General features: G+C 37.6%; 1 protein-coding gene across 4 annotated transcripts in view; it reads left to right on the top strand.

Moving 5' to 3' along the window:
• CCSER2 (coiled-coil serine rich protein 2) overlaps positions 1–3,597 on the top strand; it is a 121,661-nt gene extending 118,064 nt beyond the window's left edge. For 2 of the 4 annotated variants that reach the window (XM_065894346.1, XM_065894345.1), the window contains exon 11: positions 2,779–2,842. In XM_065894346.1, coding sequence (XP_065750418.1) covers positions 2,779–2,842 — 64 coding nt within the window. Of the gene's footprint in view, positions 1–2,778 lie in introns of all 4 variants that reach the window. The other 2 variants (XM_065894344.1, XM_065894347.1) reach the window with 2 other exon arrangements.
• The last annotated feature ends 13,014 nt before the right edge of the window (positions 3,598–16,611 follow it).

Below are 16,611 nucleotides of genomic sequence, written 5' to 3'. Positions count from 1 at the left end.
TACACAGCTGAGAGTTTAGAATTTGGGGAATTGTACTGCAAGCAGCAAGCTGTCCGAACACATCTTTGCTTTTGCTTGCTAGATGTTAAGAGGCAACTTGTTGTTCTACTTGTCAACAGGTAATTAATGACAACCCAGTCTTTAGTGGGTAACCAGTTTTACACAGTCTTCCACAAATCAGGAGTAAGCCTTTCCTTGGTCCTCACTATAGTCATTTCTTGATCTTCTTCTAGAGACAGAAGATCAAGTAGCAGAATCGATTTACAAACTAGTTTTCAAATAAATAATAAAATAAGACATTTATTTTGGGATAGGGAAATTAAATTATTTAAAATAAACTTCTAATAAAAATATAAAATCTATATTATTCAGCATTTAGAAACCAGTGATTTATTTAATGTAATTAAATGATAGTATGGACACTTTTTGTATAATTGGTCAGTCTAACTCCTCTCAGTTAAAAGACTCAAAATTTTATTATTTTTTAAAAACCTGATTATTTTCTAGTTCTTTAGTATTTGTTATTGAGCTTTATTGCCTCTAATACAAGCAGAACATCTTTCTGACCTGACACTCTGCTGTATTTCCATTTAGTTCTCTGGTAAGCAGTGGTCATTTGGGTAATATAAGTAATCAGAACAATGCACATGGATAATTTATCTACAGTTCATAGTGCCCCTTTTCTGGAGGCTTGATTATCTTAATAATCAGTTTAATCTTACTTAGAAAATTATACCTGTATGCTTTGAGCTGGTAGTGCATATTTATACCATTTTTTTCCTTATGGGCAATAGACATATTACAATAAAATCATTTATTTAGATTGTCACTGATATTTTCAAAGGTCTTAAATTGTTTTAAGATTTTTAATTCAAGACTAGACTATCTTATTGTTTTTAAAGGTGAAAAGAGGTAAAAAGGGAAAACAGATCCCCATTCAATTAACCGTTTAATGTTGCACTTTTCTCCTCCTTGGTTGCTTTTTTTTTTTCCCTTAGGTAGATTTTGGTTTGCTTAATAGGGCCCTGCTTTATATTTTTACTGATCTTTCTAAAGAATATATCACTTTGGCATGGCCGGTTTTTTCTAGGGAATCCCAAGGAGAGTCTTGAATAAATTCCTTGATGATTTTAGTACCTCTAAATCATCTCTGTGGTGATATATTGTGAAAATGCCCAGTGACTTTAACTAGGACATTTATCTTGAAGCAAAAACTGACATGACTTATTTATTTTAAATATTCTAAGATAAAAGTTTAATGTAACATTCTGCATGGATTAACTTTGAGTAGTCATTTTCCTGATGTTTATTATTATTATAAGTAGCAAGTCGACCCCATGCCATCACGACCAACCATCCCTCCATGAGTTGGTGACCTTTGTTCTCAGTAACTTGTAACCCCTCTATAATCTAATCCCTGATTTCTGACTCTGGTAGCCATTGTCCAGTGCTGGTCAAGGAGGTGAAAAAAGGAGCAAAATACAAATGATGCAACATAAATAGATTCACCCTTTCTTTTGGGGAAATTAGAGATACTGTGTAGATTTGTTTGTGGATTAGCATGGTAAAAAAATTATTAGTAAAATATGGTCTTTTAAAAACATTCATGTTTCAAAGCCCTTTGCCAAATTTTTTGACATTTTCAGCCCACGTTATTTAATAGAACGTATATATGAGGGGTGTGTGTGTATGTGTGTGTGTGTGTGTGTGTAAACATTTAGAGCAACTATTCCTGTATCATGATATGACCAATAGGCTCTGCCCCATAAACTTTTAACTGTTTGGGCCATTGAAAGATAACTTTAAGATTCATATTTCTTTACTGAATGCCCCAAAGTAATGGAAGTTGTATGTTTCCTCTGATTTGTATAGAATATAATCACACAGTAAGCTCCAGAGAAGTGTGTGCAAGGCATGTGAGCCGTAAGAACTTTACTTTTGTAGGCTTCTGAGCTTTAGTTCAAGTTACAGGCAACTTGAAATCTGTTTTAATCTCAGACATCATTCAAAAGGCTGGTTATTTTTAGTTTTATTAATGGACATTTGCTCTTGGGGAAGGTAAATCTGTTTTTCATATATCAGCCATAAGAGAACCTTGGTTGATCCCTCAAATGGCATCGAGACAGAACAAATAAGCTGTGAAAACATTTTATTCTGAAACTTTTCAGTAAGAATATTAAAGGTAGGTTAACATTAGCTAAAGATGTTGACCTATTTTTTTTTAAGTAATTAGAATTTCACATCAACTGAGAATATAATCTTCATTCTAAATTGTTTATCTGCTGGTAATTTTAATTCTCGATAGAGGTACAGCACCTGACACTTTGAAGTTAATGCTTCCTCTGATGAAGTGTATTGAAGTGGTATAGAGCTTTCCTTAAAAAATAAGCCTTTAAAATGGGTAATATTCTGAAGGTCATAGTTGCTATCATTCTGTCAAGCTGTCTTATATATAAAGTTTTAAATAATTAATGAATCAATTAAGGTAGGAATCATTTTTTACAGTAAATCAGTACTTTAATATTTTTCTTTTCTCCTGTTGGATTTTGGATCTTGTTTAGTGTTTACTGCCTGTACCATTTTTTGTTTGCATCATCACTCTTGTATGTGTCTCATGAATTACTTGAATATTGCAATTTATGTTTTAATTGAAAAACCCCCACATGCTTCTCATATTAAAACATAATAAGTACCAACACAGCCTAATTGGAACTTATATTAATTCTGGGTGTTATTTCTAAAATGAATTGTTGCTAATGTTGTTTTTAATTCTAATAGCCTCAAGTACTACAGCCTTCCAGCAGCCTTCCCAGACCCACAGACCACGCCCAGGGAAAACTAGCAAAGCCACAACATACCGAGGCCCACAGTGAGTGCATAATCCAGGGCATACATCAGGCTGTTGCACCTCTGGATGAAAGCTTTACACACGGCTTGCAACAAGAAAGCAGCAGTGGTCTGGAAGACCGGCCTTTTTCATCAAGCCCAGAATTCACTAAGGATGTGGTGAAGCGTACACCTTCTGAAGCAGACTTGAACATGACCATGAATGCTCAAGAGCCTTATCATTTGGCAAATAATCAAATTAGTGACATGCAATTTGTAACCACTTCTCTTCAGACACTTCCCCAGTCAAGTATAGTAGACCAGGCTAAGACAGTTGGAAGAAATCAGTCTTCACCAGAGGGCTACACATCTCAGCCCAAGTCCTCGAAGCTTTTTAAGCCATCCATCTTGAATTCTGTGGTACCTCCTCCAGTTCCTGAAACGTGTCCAAGTGGGAATCCCACTTGTAAGAAGTCACCAATAATCACACCATGTAATTCTGCAAAACTCCAGCCAACATCTAGTCAAACAAATCTTGCAAGTAATCCAAATCCAAAAGCATCTAAGCTCCGCCCCCCTGCTGGCTCTTTCAAACAAAAACAAATAAGCAGCCCCCGACTAGAGCCTCAAAACTTCCAGTCCAAGACAAGCATCCCAAGGCCACTAACAAGAAGAAAAGAAATCATGCAGAATCCTAATGACAATTTGAATTCTGGGGATTGTTTGGCCTCTAATCAATATTCTCGTCTTCCTAAACCAAAGATACATTAAGCATAGCCATCACCTGCCAATTTGTTTTTTTAAAAAACAGTCTGTAATAGCTTTATGTGCAGTTTGCTACTGTGATGGAGGTTCCATTGAAAGCTTGCAAATCTAAAAATTAAAATGTGGAAGCTTCTACTAGTTTGGCTCTTCCATTTTATATCCTGGTTGAAGTACATAGTATTTGAGCATATTTGTCTCAGGTAAACACAAAAGTTTGCTTACCCATTCAGAGGTCTACAGAAGGCTCTAATGTTATCCATCCCTCTGCACATCAGAAAATTCATAATATTCCACTTAGCAAGCAACAAATGTGCTTTGCTGATTTAGTCCTTTTAAGGTCTGTATTAATTGTGGTTGTCACAGCCTCACCCTTTTTCACTCATCCCTCCTGTGAATATGGTTACTATTATAACTAAAAATTTGGTGATAATGGAAGATGGTAGTCTGTACGTAGAGTTCTGGCCAGTGATTTGTATATTTAAAAGGTCTATGCAAAAGCTCTGTGATGAATACAGGAGATCAGGCTTTTATTGGGAAGTTTATGTAAGTTTTATTTTTCTTTGCTATAGTCTCAATATTTATTTACCAGACAAATTCCCCTGGCTAAAAATGTTTCATATTATATATATAAACCAATTATATGTTGCTTTAACATCTTGTTTTACACACACACACACCATTTGTGTTTGTTTTTATTATTGAATAAATTTTGGAAAGCTCGAGTGAGGATACATCTTGAAACCTGACGTAAAGATGTATTCATTTGTAACATATGTCGGTGCTAGAGTTTTGCTGGTAATTCCATTTTGAACCCTATCGACTTATGGATCCATGATAGCTGTTTTGAGGTTCCACAGTATATATTTTAAATTAAGTCTTTATTGCAATGTTTATATTTATTGACTTTCTGCTAATATCCGAAGACTGGAATAATGGACTTGAAATGTTTGCACAGAACTTTGATGGGATATAAATATCCCATATATAGGGATTTAAAACTATTTTCTATAGCAAAGCGAGTTAAAGTATTTTGAGTATAATTATAAATTTAAGTAAGACTATCTTGAGAAAACCAGAATTCATAATAGCTGTGTTTTTTTGAGTTTTCCAGCTTTCCCTTTTATGTTGGTGTATGTTTGAATGACAATTTCTTGAAAGTAGGTTTGGGAAGAAAAATAAAATTAGGAAGGGGAAATTATGTTTTATTAAAAGGTATTAAAAGATATTTCAATGGCAATATGTTTATTTATTTTAATGTGCTGAGAAGGTAGCTGTGGAACTGCCAAGGGACCATATGCATTAACCTAATTATGCTGCAGGCCGCTTGTCAGGTGGTTCAGTAAATTTGCCCTCCTGTTCTCCCAAATCATGGCATCTCCAGGCTGTTCAACTGTTGCTGCTTTTGTTAGAATTAATGTCTTTCACACAGATAGTATTTACAACGTCAATCTTTGTTGTGATCAGCTGACCAAAAATTTATCAAAAGGGTTTATGGCCATAAAATCAGTCACTCAAATTCCTAGGGATCCCTTTAAAAAAATGTACATCGCCCCATTTTAGAGGAACAACACAGCAAGTACTCTAGCGGAAATTTGAAAAGAGGTGTTTACTGCCATTTGATGCAGTCTTTCCTTACCTATAAGGAACCATTCGAATGAATTTGCCGTTCACCAGATATCAGCGATTCTCGGATTTGGTAAGAGGTGAGCAACACAAATCTAGTATCATACTCTCATCTGACAGCACTTCTGCCAGAGAAGCACTAAAGTTGAGAAAGTTTTTCACATAGTCCAGATACTGTTACTATGCTAAGCGATCAGACATATCAGGAAGGCTCTTTTTTGTTCATAGGGACAAGCAGTAATAGCTGAAGCTGTAAGTGGGTACATGTGGTTTTTATTTTGAAGGAGAAAGAAAACTGATCTCAGATATTGCAAATGGGGTGTTTCCCTAAAGTAAAACATACTGATTAGTAGGTCTTGGTTTATTTAGAAATTATATAAACTCTTGTGAAACATTATTAACAAGTAGGCCTTTATCTTTAGGGGAAAATTTTTAAATTTTTACTTTATTTTTAACCCCCTAGTCTGAGGGAAATGTCTTTTTTAAAAATGTTGACTCCTGCAGTATGTTTATTCTAATCCTTTTCCTGCTCTATTTTTTATCCCTGATGAATTTGCAGAAATATTAATCCATCAGTTCAATTTCTCTGTACCTTTGTTGAGCCTTAGTCTTGGCAGAAGACTCATTAATATAATTATGAAGCATACTATTACATTTAAGAGAAAAAATCTAGGATGCTTGCATGAAACAACGAAGTATTTGCCTGCAGTTTTCTTTAAAAACTGCAAGAATATTATGCTAGTCTGCTCCTTAGTAAATGTTAAGTCAGAAATGAGGTGAGGCTGTAGCTCACCTGAATAATCAGAGCTCACTCACATTTGGCTCGATCTCTCTTTAGTGCTTCTGTAAGTCAACTCTGTGCCAAATCCCCCTGCACAGGAACTCAGATCACTCTTTTCCTTGGTTCTTGTGATTTCGGTGAAGATGGTGGCAGTGTATGAATTCTAAATCCCGAGGAAGAAGTCTTAAGGGCATTGGTTAAGTTTCACATTGGTGAAAGAGGAAATAGAGTATGTAGAATTATACATTTGGCTGTTAATGGGGTGCATATAAAATTCCTTAAAGACAGCTTGGCTAAGGAGTTAATCAGTACAGGTGCAGATGATTTTAAGGCATTAAAGGATTGTATAGTAATATCATTTAGAATGTTTCTAATAACTGAGACCCTCTAGCATTTTTCTTGTGGAGTCTCATTTTAATTTGTGCAATATTTTCAGGCATATAGACTACTGTTCATCGTATTTATATAGATGTTAGGGAAATTTACTAAGTATCTTAACAAGTAAAAATCTGAATATGAAAGAAAATATCAGATTTGCACTTTAAATGAGCTTAACTGCTTGGAGTTGTGCCTGAAATATTGAAATGCCTCCTATCGGGTGCGGCTTTCTTTGTTGAAATGAATTCTCTGTAATTGTTGCTGTTCAAAGTACAGCCTTTCACAGTTGTATTCTAAGCATGTCACTTTTTCCATTAAAGCACTAAGTTCTTTGAATGTTTCATTGTCCCCTTAAGTATTTTACTCAGATGCATCAGAGAGAACATGGTCCCCCTAGAGCTGTCACTTCTAAATCTTCCTGTAGCATGGATGGTGTAACAGACACAGAGATGCACTCTTCATTTCTGAGCAGAGTTGTCATGATGGTTTCCTGGCCTCTAGGGCACTGAGGATGCAATTTGGAATCATCAAACAGGCTTGCAGTGAAGAGCAGTAAGACTGCAGCATAGTTTCAGTTTACTGTCAATCTTACATAATAGTTTTCGTGTTTATGAATTAGTTGGGGTGGTTATGTTTGCATGCTTATGCACACATTTGAACATTAATTATAGCTGTAATACAGATACCTGATGTTTTTCCTTGGGGATGATGGCCTTGCTGTTTTTCTTAATTCTGATGCCTGAATTATATTTAAAATTTTTCTTTCCACACCTCCCTTCAATTTTTCTGCTGCAGCAATTTGAAAGAGTATGTTTGGGTAAATGATTATGATGGTGAGCACCAGTCTACAACTATGCTGTTAAAGATACATCATATGTTTTAACTTCGTTGGGGGAAAGCTACCCACTTTCTCCTTGGTAAAGCATTGCCGTAACAAAATAATACTGTCCCTAAGAATTTAAAATCTCTTAAGTCACTGCTGACTAAAATCAGAAACACCACGATCTTTAATGTCTGCAGTATTGTTTTTCCCACCGATTTAAAAAACCAGTTCAGAGTAAATACTGTATATTAGAATTTGCTTGTAAAATGAATTATAAAAACTGGATGTAAAGTCTCTTTCCTGAAAATGTTGGCATAGTAAATAAAAATAAAGTTCATAATTATAAAAGTTTCCTTGTCCTTCTCAACACTGACGTCCACAGTGTACTTTCTCTCATAACCTTTTTTCCACAAAGATCTAAAGTATTCATTTCGTTGATTTTTTTTCAAACTCTGTATCATTTCACACACTCCCTTCAGCATACACACCACACTTCCATCCCTGATTGAGTAAAAGGAATAGGGAATTTATAATTTATTTTATTTTCCAGTTTAGCTATATGTGATAGACTTTATATAATAGGATATTTGAAGTTGCTTCAGTGATATATCACATTATTACCGAAAATGGTTCCATAAATGCCAGAAAAAGAGTGAATGAAATTTTATTAGTAATAAATGTGATAATGGCATTTACCATGTCTTAAGACACCTATATCAGTTTTAAGGCCCTCTGAGTTGTTAGCAAGTATTCTCTTAAATTAACTCAAAATTTTTCCTTTTTAGTCTTTCATCAAGTGCAGTCATTTGTTTCCCATTATGTTTTTTCCCCACATTTTCCATTCTGAAAATCTTTTTCTTCCCCAACAGAGAAAACAAGTAGAAGTTCTAACTTCTTTTGATGATCGGGTTTAAGTAATTTTGCTGGGTATCTTAGGTATGCCATCATTGTACTGGCTGCTGGGTGGGCAGAGAGGAAGGCTGCGTGGTCTCTGCCTCCTAGAGCTGAAGAACCCACAGGTGGTTTTTAATACCCTCTCATCCAGTTCATCATCTTGTTGGGATAACAGTAAAACTCCTCTCCACTCCTTTCATTTCATTCTGGATTTTAATTCCCTTGCACTATTCTCATCTTTGCTTCTGTGTTCCTTTCTTGGTTACAGTTCTTTATTTCCCTTTGAAAACCTGGCCTTTTATAATCTGATTTTATTCAAGAACGCCTTTCTTAGCTGTACTGGATAGTTTTAAGTATTCTGCATTCTCTTCCATAGGTGATTTGGTCAAGATTTAGTTTTGAGGTTTCTCAGCTATCTTAAGCCGCCTTCCCTTGCGGACTTCAGCCCATAGATGTCTTGCTTCCAGGGGCCCAGCCACTGAGGTAGCAGTTTTAATTCACAGTGTCCTGTTAATAGGGTTATAGCAGTGTCGTGTTACAGAAGCAGGGCCAGCAGTCAATCCTACAGCCTCACACACAGAAGAGCCTGTGGGCCAAATGGAGGTCCCATTTCAAACATCTTAGATACTAACAGGCATAGTAACACAAACCTTAAGTTTATAAAAAAGCTCAGTGACAAGTACTCTGATACGTACTGTATGTGTCCATTACAGTCATGATAGCTAATAACCCTTGGTGTCCTATGCGTGCCAGTCATCATTCTAAGCACTCTGTGCTACCCTTTTTTTTTTTTTTCCTTTCTGCGGAACGCGGGCCTCTCACTGTTGTCCTTTCCCGCTGCGGAGTACAGGCTCCGGACGCGCAGGCTCAGCGGCCATGGCTCACGGGCCCCAGCCGCTCCGCGGCACGTGGAATCCTCCCGTACCGGGGCACGAACCCGCGTCCCCTGCATTGGCAGGCGGACTCTCAACCACTGCGCCACCAGGGAAGCGTTGTGCTACTCTTTTAATTCTAGCAGCAATCCTATGAAGCAGGCAGCAGTATCTCCGTTTTACAGAGAGGAAGGTAAGGCTCAGAGAAGTTAAATAAGCTGCCTAAAATTTCACAGCTATTAAGTGACACAATAGAATTGGAAACGAGGCCATCTGGTTCAGGGTCCATGCAATTTAATCACAAGGCCATTACCGCTTCCCAAGGTATATTTCATCTCAGTTCATTTTCACAACAGCCCTTCTTTTCTCGTGTGATAAAACTGAGACTCAGGGTGTTAAAAGTCACTTGCCCAAAGTCACACACTTATTTAACTAGCAGAATTGGTTCGGGAGGGTGGGGGTGGGGGCGGGGGTGGGACTGAAGCCAATATATTTTTATTGAATTATGCTGCCATCTAGTGGTAAAATTTGGAAACATCCTTACACGTACATTGCCTTACCCGTTTCCAAAAGACTTCAAAGCTGCTTAATATTTCAGAAGACAGAAACCCTGCAAAATCCCCAAAGCATTAAAATAAGAGTGAAGGGACAACAACTACATGGTAATGGTGGAGGCAATATCTTTTAACTGAGAGCAGACTTGGTTCTGAGTTTCCTGGCAGCCAAGGCAAAGAGGGGAACTTATATGTGTTCCATTTTTATCACTGCCAGAAAAAAAGTAGATCAGTACATCACAAGAGATTTACTGGTCTTGGACTTCATTAGCAATTCAACAACAACTAAAAATGCTGGAGGTTCCCTCAGTGTGGACATTCATTTACCTGGAAAAGCCAGCATAGAGTCTCAATAGAAAAGGTGTGCCTGTTTATATAGGAGCCCTGACTCAACCTCCTACTCTCCGCAGGCAGTCACTCCTGGGATGGGAATGCACTGTGAAGGCTTTAGCAAACTATCCACTAGATCTTTTTTTTTAATTTTATTTATTTTTTTATACAGCAGGTTCTTATTAGTCATCAATTTTATACACATCAGTGTATACTTGTCAATCCCAATCTCCCAATTCATCACACACCCCCACCCCCACCCCCGCCGCTTTCCCCCCTTGGTGTACATACATTTGTTCTCTACATCTGTGTCTCAATTTCTGCCCTGCAAACTGGTTCATCTGTACCATTTTTTAAGGTTACACATATATGCGTTAATATATGATATTTGTTTTTCTCTTTCTGACTTACTTCACTCTGTATGACAGTCTCTAGATTCATCCACATCTCTACAAATGACCCAATTTCGTTCCTTTTTATGGCTGAGTAATATTCCATTGCATGTATGTACCACATCATCCAATCCATTCGTCTGTCGATGGGCATTTAGGTTGCTTCCATGACCTGGCTATTGTAAATAGTGCTGCAATGAACACTGGGGTGCATGTGTCTTTTTGAATTATAGTTTTCTCTGGGTATATGCCCAGTAGTGGGATTGCTGGGTCATATGGTAATTCTATCTTTAGTTTTTTAAGGGACCTCCATACTGTTCTCCATAGTGGCTGTATCAATTTACGTTCCCACCAACAGTGCAAGAGGGTTCCCTTTTCTCCACACCCTCTCCAGCATTTGTGGTTTGTAGATTTTCTGATGATGCCCATTCTAACTGGTGTGAGGTGATATCTCATTGTAGTTTTGATTTGCATTTCTCTAATAATTAGTGATGTTGAGTAGCTTTTCATGTGCTTCTTGGCCATCTGTATGTCTTCTTTGGAGAAATGTCTGTTTAGGCCTTCTGCCCATTTTTGGATTGGGTTGTTTGTTCTTTTAATATTGAGCTACATGAGGTGTTTATATATTTTGGAGATTAATCCTTTGTCTGTTGATTCGTTTGCAAATATTTTCTCCCATTCTGAGGGTTGTCTTTTCGTCTTGTTTGTAGTTCCCTTTGCTTTGCAAAAGCTTTTAAGTTTCATTAGGTCCCATTTGTTTATTTTTGTTTTTATTTTCATTACTCTAGGAGGTGGATCAAAACAGATCTTGCTGTGATTTATATCAAAGAGTGTTCTGCCTATGTTTTCCTCTAAGAGTTTTACAGTGTCCAGTCTTACATTTAGGTCTCTAATCCATTTTGAGTTTATTTTTGTGTATGGTGTTAGGGAGTGTTCTAATTTCATTCTTTTACATGTAGCTGTCCAGTTTTCCCAGCACCACTTATTGAAGAGGCTGTCTTTTCTCCATTGTATATCCTTGCCTACTTTGTCATAGATTAGTTGACCATAGGTGTGTGGGCTTATCTCTGGGCTTTCTATCCTGTTCCCTTGATCTATATTTCTGTTTTTGTGCCAGTATAATATTGTTTTGATTACTGAAGCTTTGTAGTATAGTCTGAAGTCAGGGAGTTTGATTCCTCCAGCTCCGTTTCTTTCTCTCAAGACTGCTTTGGCTATTCGGGATCTTTAGTGTCTCCAAAGAAATTGTGAAATTCTAGTTCTGTAAAAAATGCCATTGGTAATTTGACAGGGATTGCATTGAATCTGTAGATTGCTTTGGGTAGTATAGTCATTTTCACAATATTGATTCTTCCAATCCAAGAACATGGTATATCTCTCCATCTATTTGTGTCATCTTTAATTTTTTCATCAGTGTCTTACAGTTTTCTGCATAGAAGTCTTTTGTCTCCCTAGGTAGGTTTAATCATAGGTATTTTATTCTTTTTGTTACAGTGGTAAATGGGAGTGTTTCCTTAATTTCTCTTTCAGATTTTTCATCATTAGTGTATAGGAATGCAAGAGATTTCTGTGCATTAATTTTGTATCCTGAAACTTTACTGAATTCATTGATTAGCTCTAGTAGTTTTCCAGTGGCATCTTTAGGGTTCTCTATGTATAGTATCATGTCATCTGCAAACAGTGACAGTTTTACTTCTCCTTTTCCAATTTGTGTTCCTTTTATTTCTTTTTCTTCTGTGATCGCCATGGCTAGGACTTCCAAAACTATGTTGAATAATAGTGGCGAGAGTGGACATCCTTGTCTTGTTCCTGATCTTAGAGGAAATGCTTTCAGTTTTTCACCATTGAGAATGATGTTTGCTGTGGCTTTGTCGTATATGGCCTTTATTATGTTGAGGTAGGTTCCCTCTATGCCCACTTTCTGCAGAGTTTTTATCATAAATCGGTGTCGAATTTTGTCAAAAGCTTTTTCTGCATCTATTGAGATGATCATATAGTTTTTATTCTTCAATTTGTTCATATGGTGTATCACATTGATTGATTTGCATATATTGAAGAATCCTTGCTCCCTGGGATAAATCCCACTTGATTATGGTGTATAATCCTTTTAATGTGTTATTGGCTTCTGTTTGCTAGTATCTTGTTGAGGATTTTTGCATCTATATTCATCAGTGATAATTGGTCTCTAATTTTCTTTTTTTGTAGTATCTTTGTCTGGTTTTGGTGTCAGCATGATGGTGGCCCCATGGAATGAGTTTGGGAGTGTTCCTTCCTCTGCAATTTTTTGGAAGAGTTTGAGAAGGATGGGTATTAGCTCTTCTCTAAAAGTTTGATAGAATTCACCTGTGAGACCGTCTAATCCTGGACTTTTATTTGTGGAAGATTTTTCATCACAGTTTCAATTTCATTACTTGTGATTGGTCTGTTTATATTTTCTATTTCTTCCTGGTTCAGTCTTGGAAGGTTATACCTTTCTAAGAATTGGTCCATTTCTTCCAGGTTGTCTATTTTATTGGCATACAGTTGCTTGTAGTAGTCTTTTAGGATGCTTTGTGTTTCTGCGGTGTTCGTTGTAACTTCTCCTTTTTCATTTCTAATCTTATTGAGTCCTCTCTCTCTTTTTCTTGTTGAGTCTGGCTAATGGTTTATCAATTTTGTTTATCTTCTCGAAGAACCAGCTTTTAGTTTTATTGATCTTGGCTATTGATTTGTTTATATTTCATTTATTTCTGCTCTGATCTTTATGATTTCTTTCCTTCTGCTAACTTTGGGTTTTGTTTGTTCTTCTTTCTCTGTTTCTTTTAGGTGTAAGGTTAGATTGTTTATTTGAGATTTTTGTTGTTTCTTGAGGTAGGCTTGTATTGCTATAAACTTCCCTCTTAGAACTGCTTTTGCTGCATCCCATAGGTTTTGGATCATCGTGTGTTCATTGTCATTTGTCTCTAGGTATTCTTTGATTTCCTCTTTGATTTCTTCAGTGATCCACTGGTTTTTTAGTAACGTATTGTTTAGCCTCCATGTATTTGTGTTTTTTATGTTTTTTTCCTTGTAATTGATTTCTAATCTCATAGCATTGTAGTCAGAAAATATGCTTGATATGATTTTAATTTTCTTAAATTTCTGAGGCTTGATTTGTGACCCCAGATGTGATCTATCCTGGAGAATGTTCCATGGGCACTTGAGAAGAAAGTGTAATCTGCTGTTTTTGGATGGAATGTCCTATAAATATCAATTAAATCTACCTGGTCTTTTGTGTCATTTAAAGCTTGTTTCCTTATTAATTTTCTGTTTGGATGATCTGTCCATTGTTGTAAGTGAGGTGTTAAAGTCCCCCACTATTATTGTGTTACTGTAAATTTCCTCTTTTATAGCTGTTAGCAGTTGCCTGATGTATTGAGGTGCTGCTATGTTTGGTGCATATATATTTATAATTGTTATATCTTTTTCTTGAATTGATCCCTTGATCATTATGTAGTGCCCTTCCTTGTCTCTTGTAACATTCTTTATTTTAAAGTCTATTTTATCTGATATGAGTATTCCTACTCCAGCTTTATTTTGATTTCCATTTGCATGGAATATCTTTTCCCATCCCCTCACTTTCAGTCTGTATGTGTCCCTAGGTTTGAAGTGGGTCTCTTTTAGACAGCATATATATGGGTCATGTTTTTGTATCCATTCAGCGAGCCTGTGTGTTTCGGTTGAAGCATTTCATCCATTCATGTTTAAGGTAATTATCGATATGTGTGTTCCTATGACCATTTTCTTGATTTTTTTGGGTGTGTTTTTGTAGGTCCTTTTCTTCTCTTGTGTTTTCCCCTTAGAGAAGTTGCTTTAGCATTTGTTGTAGAGCTGGTTTGGTTGTGCTGAATTCTCTTAGCTTTTGCTTGTCTGTAAAGCTTTTGATTTCTCCATCGAATCTGAATGAGATCCTTGCCGGGTAGAGTAATCTTGGTTGTAGGTTCTTCCCTTTCATCACTTTAAATATGTAATGCCACTCCCTTCTGGCTTGTAGAGTTTCTGCTGAGAAATCACCTGTTATCCTTATGGATGTTCCCTTGTATGTTATTTGTCATTTTTCCCTTGCTGCTTTCAAAATTTTTTCTTTGTCTTTAATTTTTGCCAATTTGATTAGTATGTGTCTCGGTGTGTTTCACCTTGAATTTATCCTGTGTGGGACTCTCTGCACTTCCTGGACTTGGGTGGCTATTTCCTTTCCCGTGTTAGGGAAGTTTTCAACTATAATGTCTTCAAATATTTTCATGGGTCCTTTCTCTCTTCTCCTTCTGGGACCCCTATAATGCGAGTGTTGTTGCGTTTAATGTTTTTCTAGAAGTCTCTTAGGCTGTCTTCATTTCTTTTCATTCTTTTTTCTTTATTCTGTTCTGCAGCAGTGAATTCCACCATTCTGTCTTCAAGGTTACTTACCCGTTCTTCTGCCTCAGTTATTCTGCTATTGGTTCCTTCTAGTATTTTTCATTTCAGTTATTGTATTGTTCATCTCTGTTTGTTCTTTAATTTTTCTAGGTCCTTGTTAAACATTTCTTGCATCTTCTTGATCTTTGCCTCCATTCTTTTTCTGAGGTCCTGGATCATCTTCACTGTCGTTATTCTGAATTCTTTTTCTGGAAGGGTGCCTCTCTCCATTTAGTTGTTTTTCTGGGTTTTTATCTTGTTCCTTCATCTGGTACATAATCCTCTGCCTGTTCATGTTGTCTATCTTTCTGTGAATGTGGTTTTTGTTCCACAGGCTGCAGGATTGTAGTTCTTGCTTCTGCTGTCTGCCTTCTGGTGGATGAGGCTATCTAAGAGGCTTGTGCAATTTTCCTGATGGGAGGGACTGGTGGTGGGTAGAGCTGGGTATTGCTCTGGTTGGCAGAGCTCAGTAAAACTTTAATCCACTTGTCTGCTGATGGGTGGGGCTGGGTTCCCTCCTTGTTGGTTGTTTGGCCTGAGGCGACCCAACCCTGGAGCCTTCTGGGGCTCTTTGGGGGGCTAATGGCAGACTCTGGGAGGGCTCGTGCAAAGGAGTACCTCCCAGAACTTCTGCTGCCAGTGACCTTGCCCTCACAGTGAAACAGAGCCACCCTCTGCCTCTGCAGGAGACCATCCAACACTAGCAGGTTGGACTCGTTCAGTTTCCCCTGGCATCACCGCTTGTTCCCCTGGGTCCCCATGTGCACACTACTTTGTGTGTGCCCTCCAAGAGTGGAGTCTCTGTTTCCCCTAGTCCTGTCGAAGTCCTGCAATCAAATCCTGTTAGCCTTCAAAGTCTGATTCTCTAGGAATTCCTTCTCCTGTTGCCAGACCCCCAGGTTGGGAAGCCTGATGTGGGGCTCAGAACATTCACTCCAGTGGGTGGACTTCTGTGGTATAATTGTTCTCCAGTTTGTGAGTCACCCACCCAGCAGTTATGGGGTTTAATTTTATTGTGATTGCGCCCCTCCTACCATTTCATTGTGGCTTCTCCTTTGTCTTTGGATGTGGGGTGTCTTTTTTGGTGAGTTCCAGTGTCTTCCTGTTGATGATTGTTCAGCAGTTAGTTGTGATTCTGGTGCTCCCACAAGAGGGAGTGAGAGCACGTCCTTCTACTCTGCCATCTTGAACCAATCTCCTATGCACTAGATCTTACAGGCCCCAATGCCCACAGGTTTGGTACTTTTGGCCCAGTTATATTTCAGAAGCAGCACTGAGGACCTGACACCCTGGTTTGGACTTTGGAGAATGGCAATGATGGTGCTCAGTTGTGTCGTGAACTCGCAGAAATGAACTTTAGACCTGAACAGTCCAGTAAAGTGGCTGTGAGCCACACATTGTTACTGAGCTCTTGAAATGTGGCTAGTCTGAACTGAGATGTCCTGTAAGTATAAAATCAGGATTTCATATAGAATATCTCACTAATAATTTTTATACTCATTACATTTGGAATAAATTTTTTCATATTGGGTTTAATAAAATATGTCATTAAAATTAATTTCATTTATTTATTTTACAATTTTTAAATGTGTCCTTAAATAAATTTAAAATCACATGTGTGGCTAGCATTGCATTTCTGTTAGTGCTGGTCCAGACCATTTACCCTCCTCTTCCTGGCTCCTACCAGAGAGCAGGTGGACTTGGCAGTGTGGTTGCCCTGTGATGCCCAGGACTCTTAAGAATCTTCTGTGCTATCAAGAGAAGAATACTTGTCTTTGTCTTCCAAATACAGGCTGGCTCCAGAGGGGATTTGCAAGACCCTGATACGAACCATACCAAAGCTGGGTTCGAGTTGGAGAATTTGACTAAAATATTCAGTAGTCTCAAACAACTTTGCTCTGTCAGTTGGGACATCTGGTTCTCTATATGTGTATAAATAGTCCTGGGATGGGGGGGGTGG

This window comes from Phocoena phocoena, chromosome 16, assembly GCF_963924675.1.
Source record: "Phocoena phocoena chromosome 16, mPhoPho1.1, whole genome shotgun sequence".
Lineage (NCBI taxonomy): Eukaryota > Metazoa > Chordata > Mammalia > Artiodactyla > Phocoenidae > Phocoena > Phocoena phocoena.
This window is presented reverse-complemented; position numbering and strand designations above follow the sequence as displayed.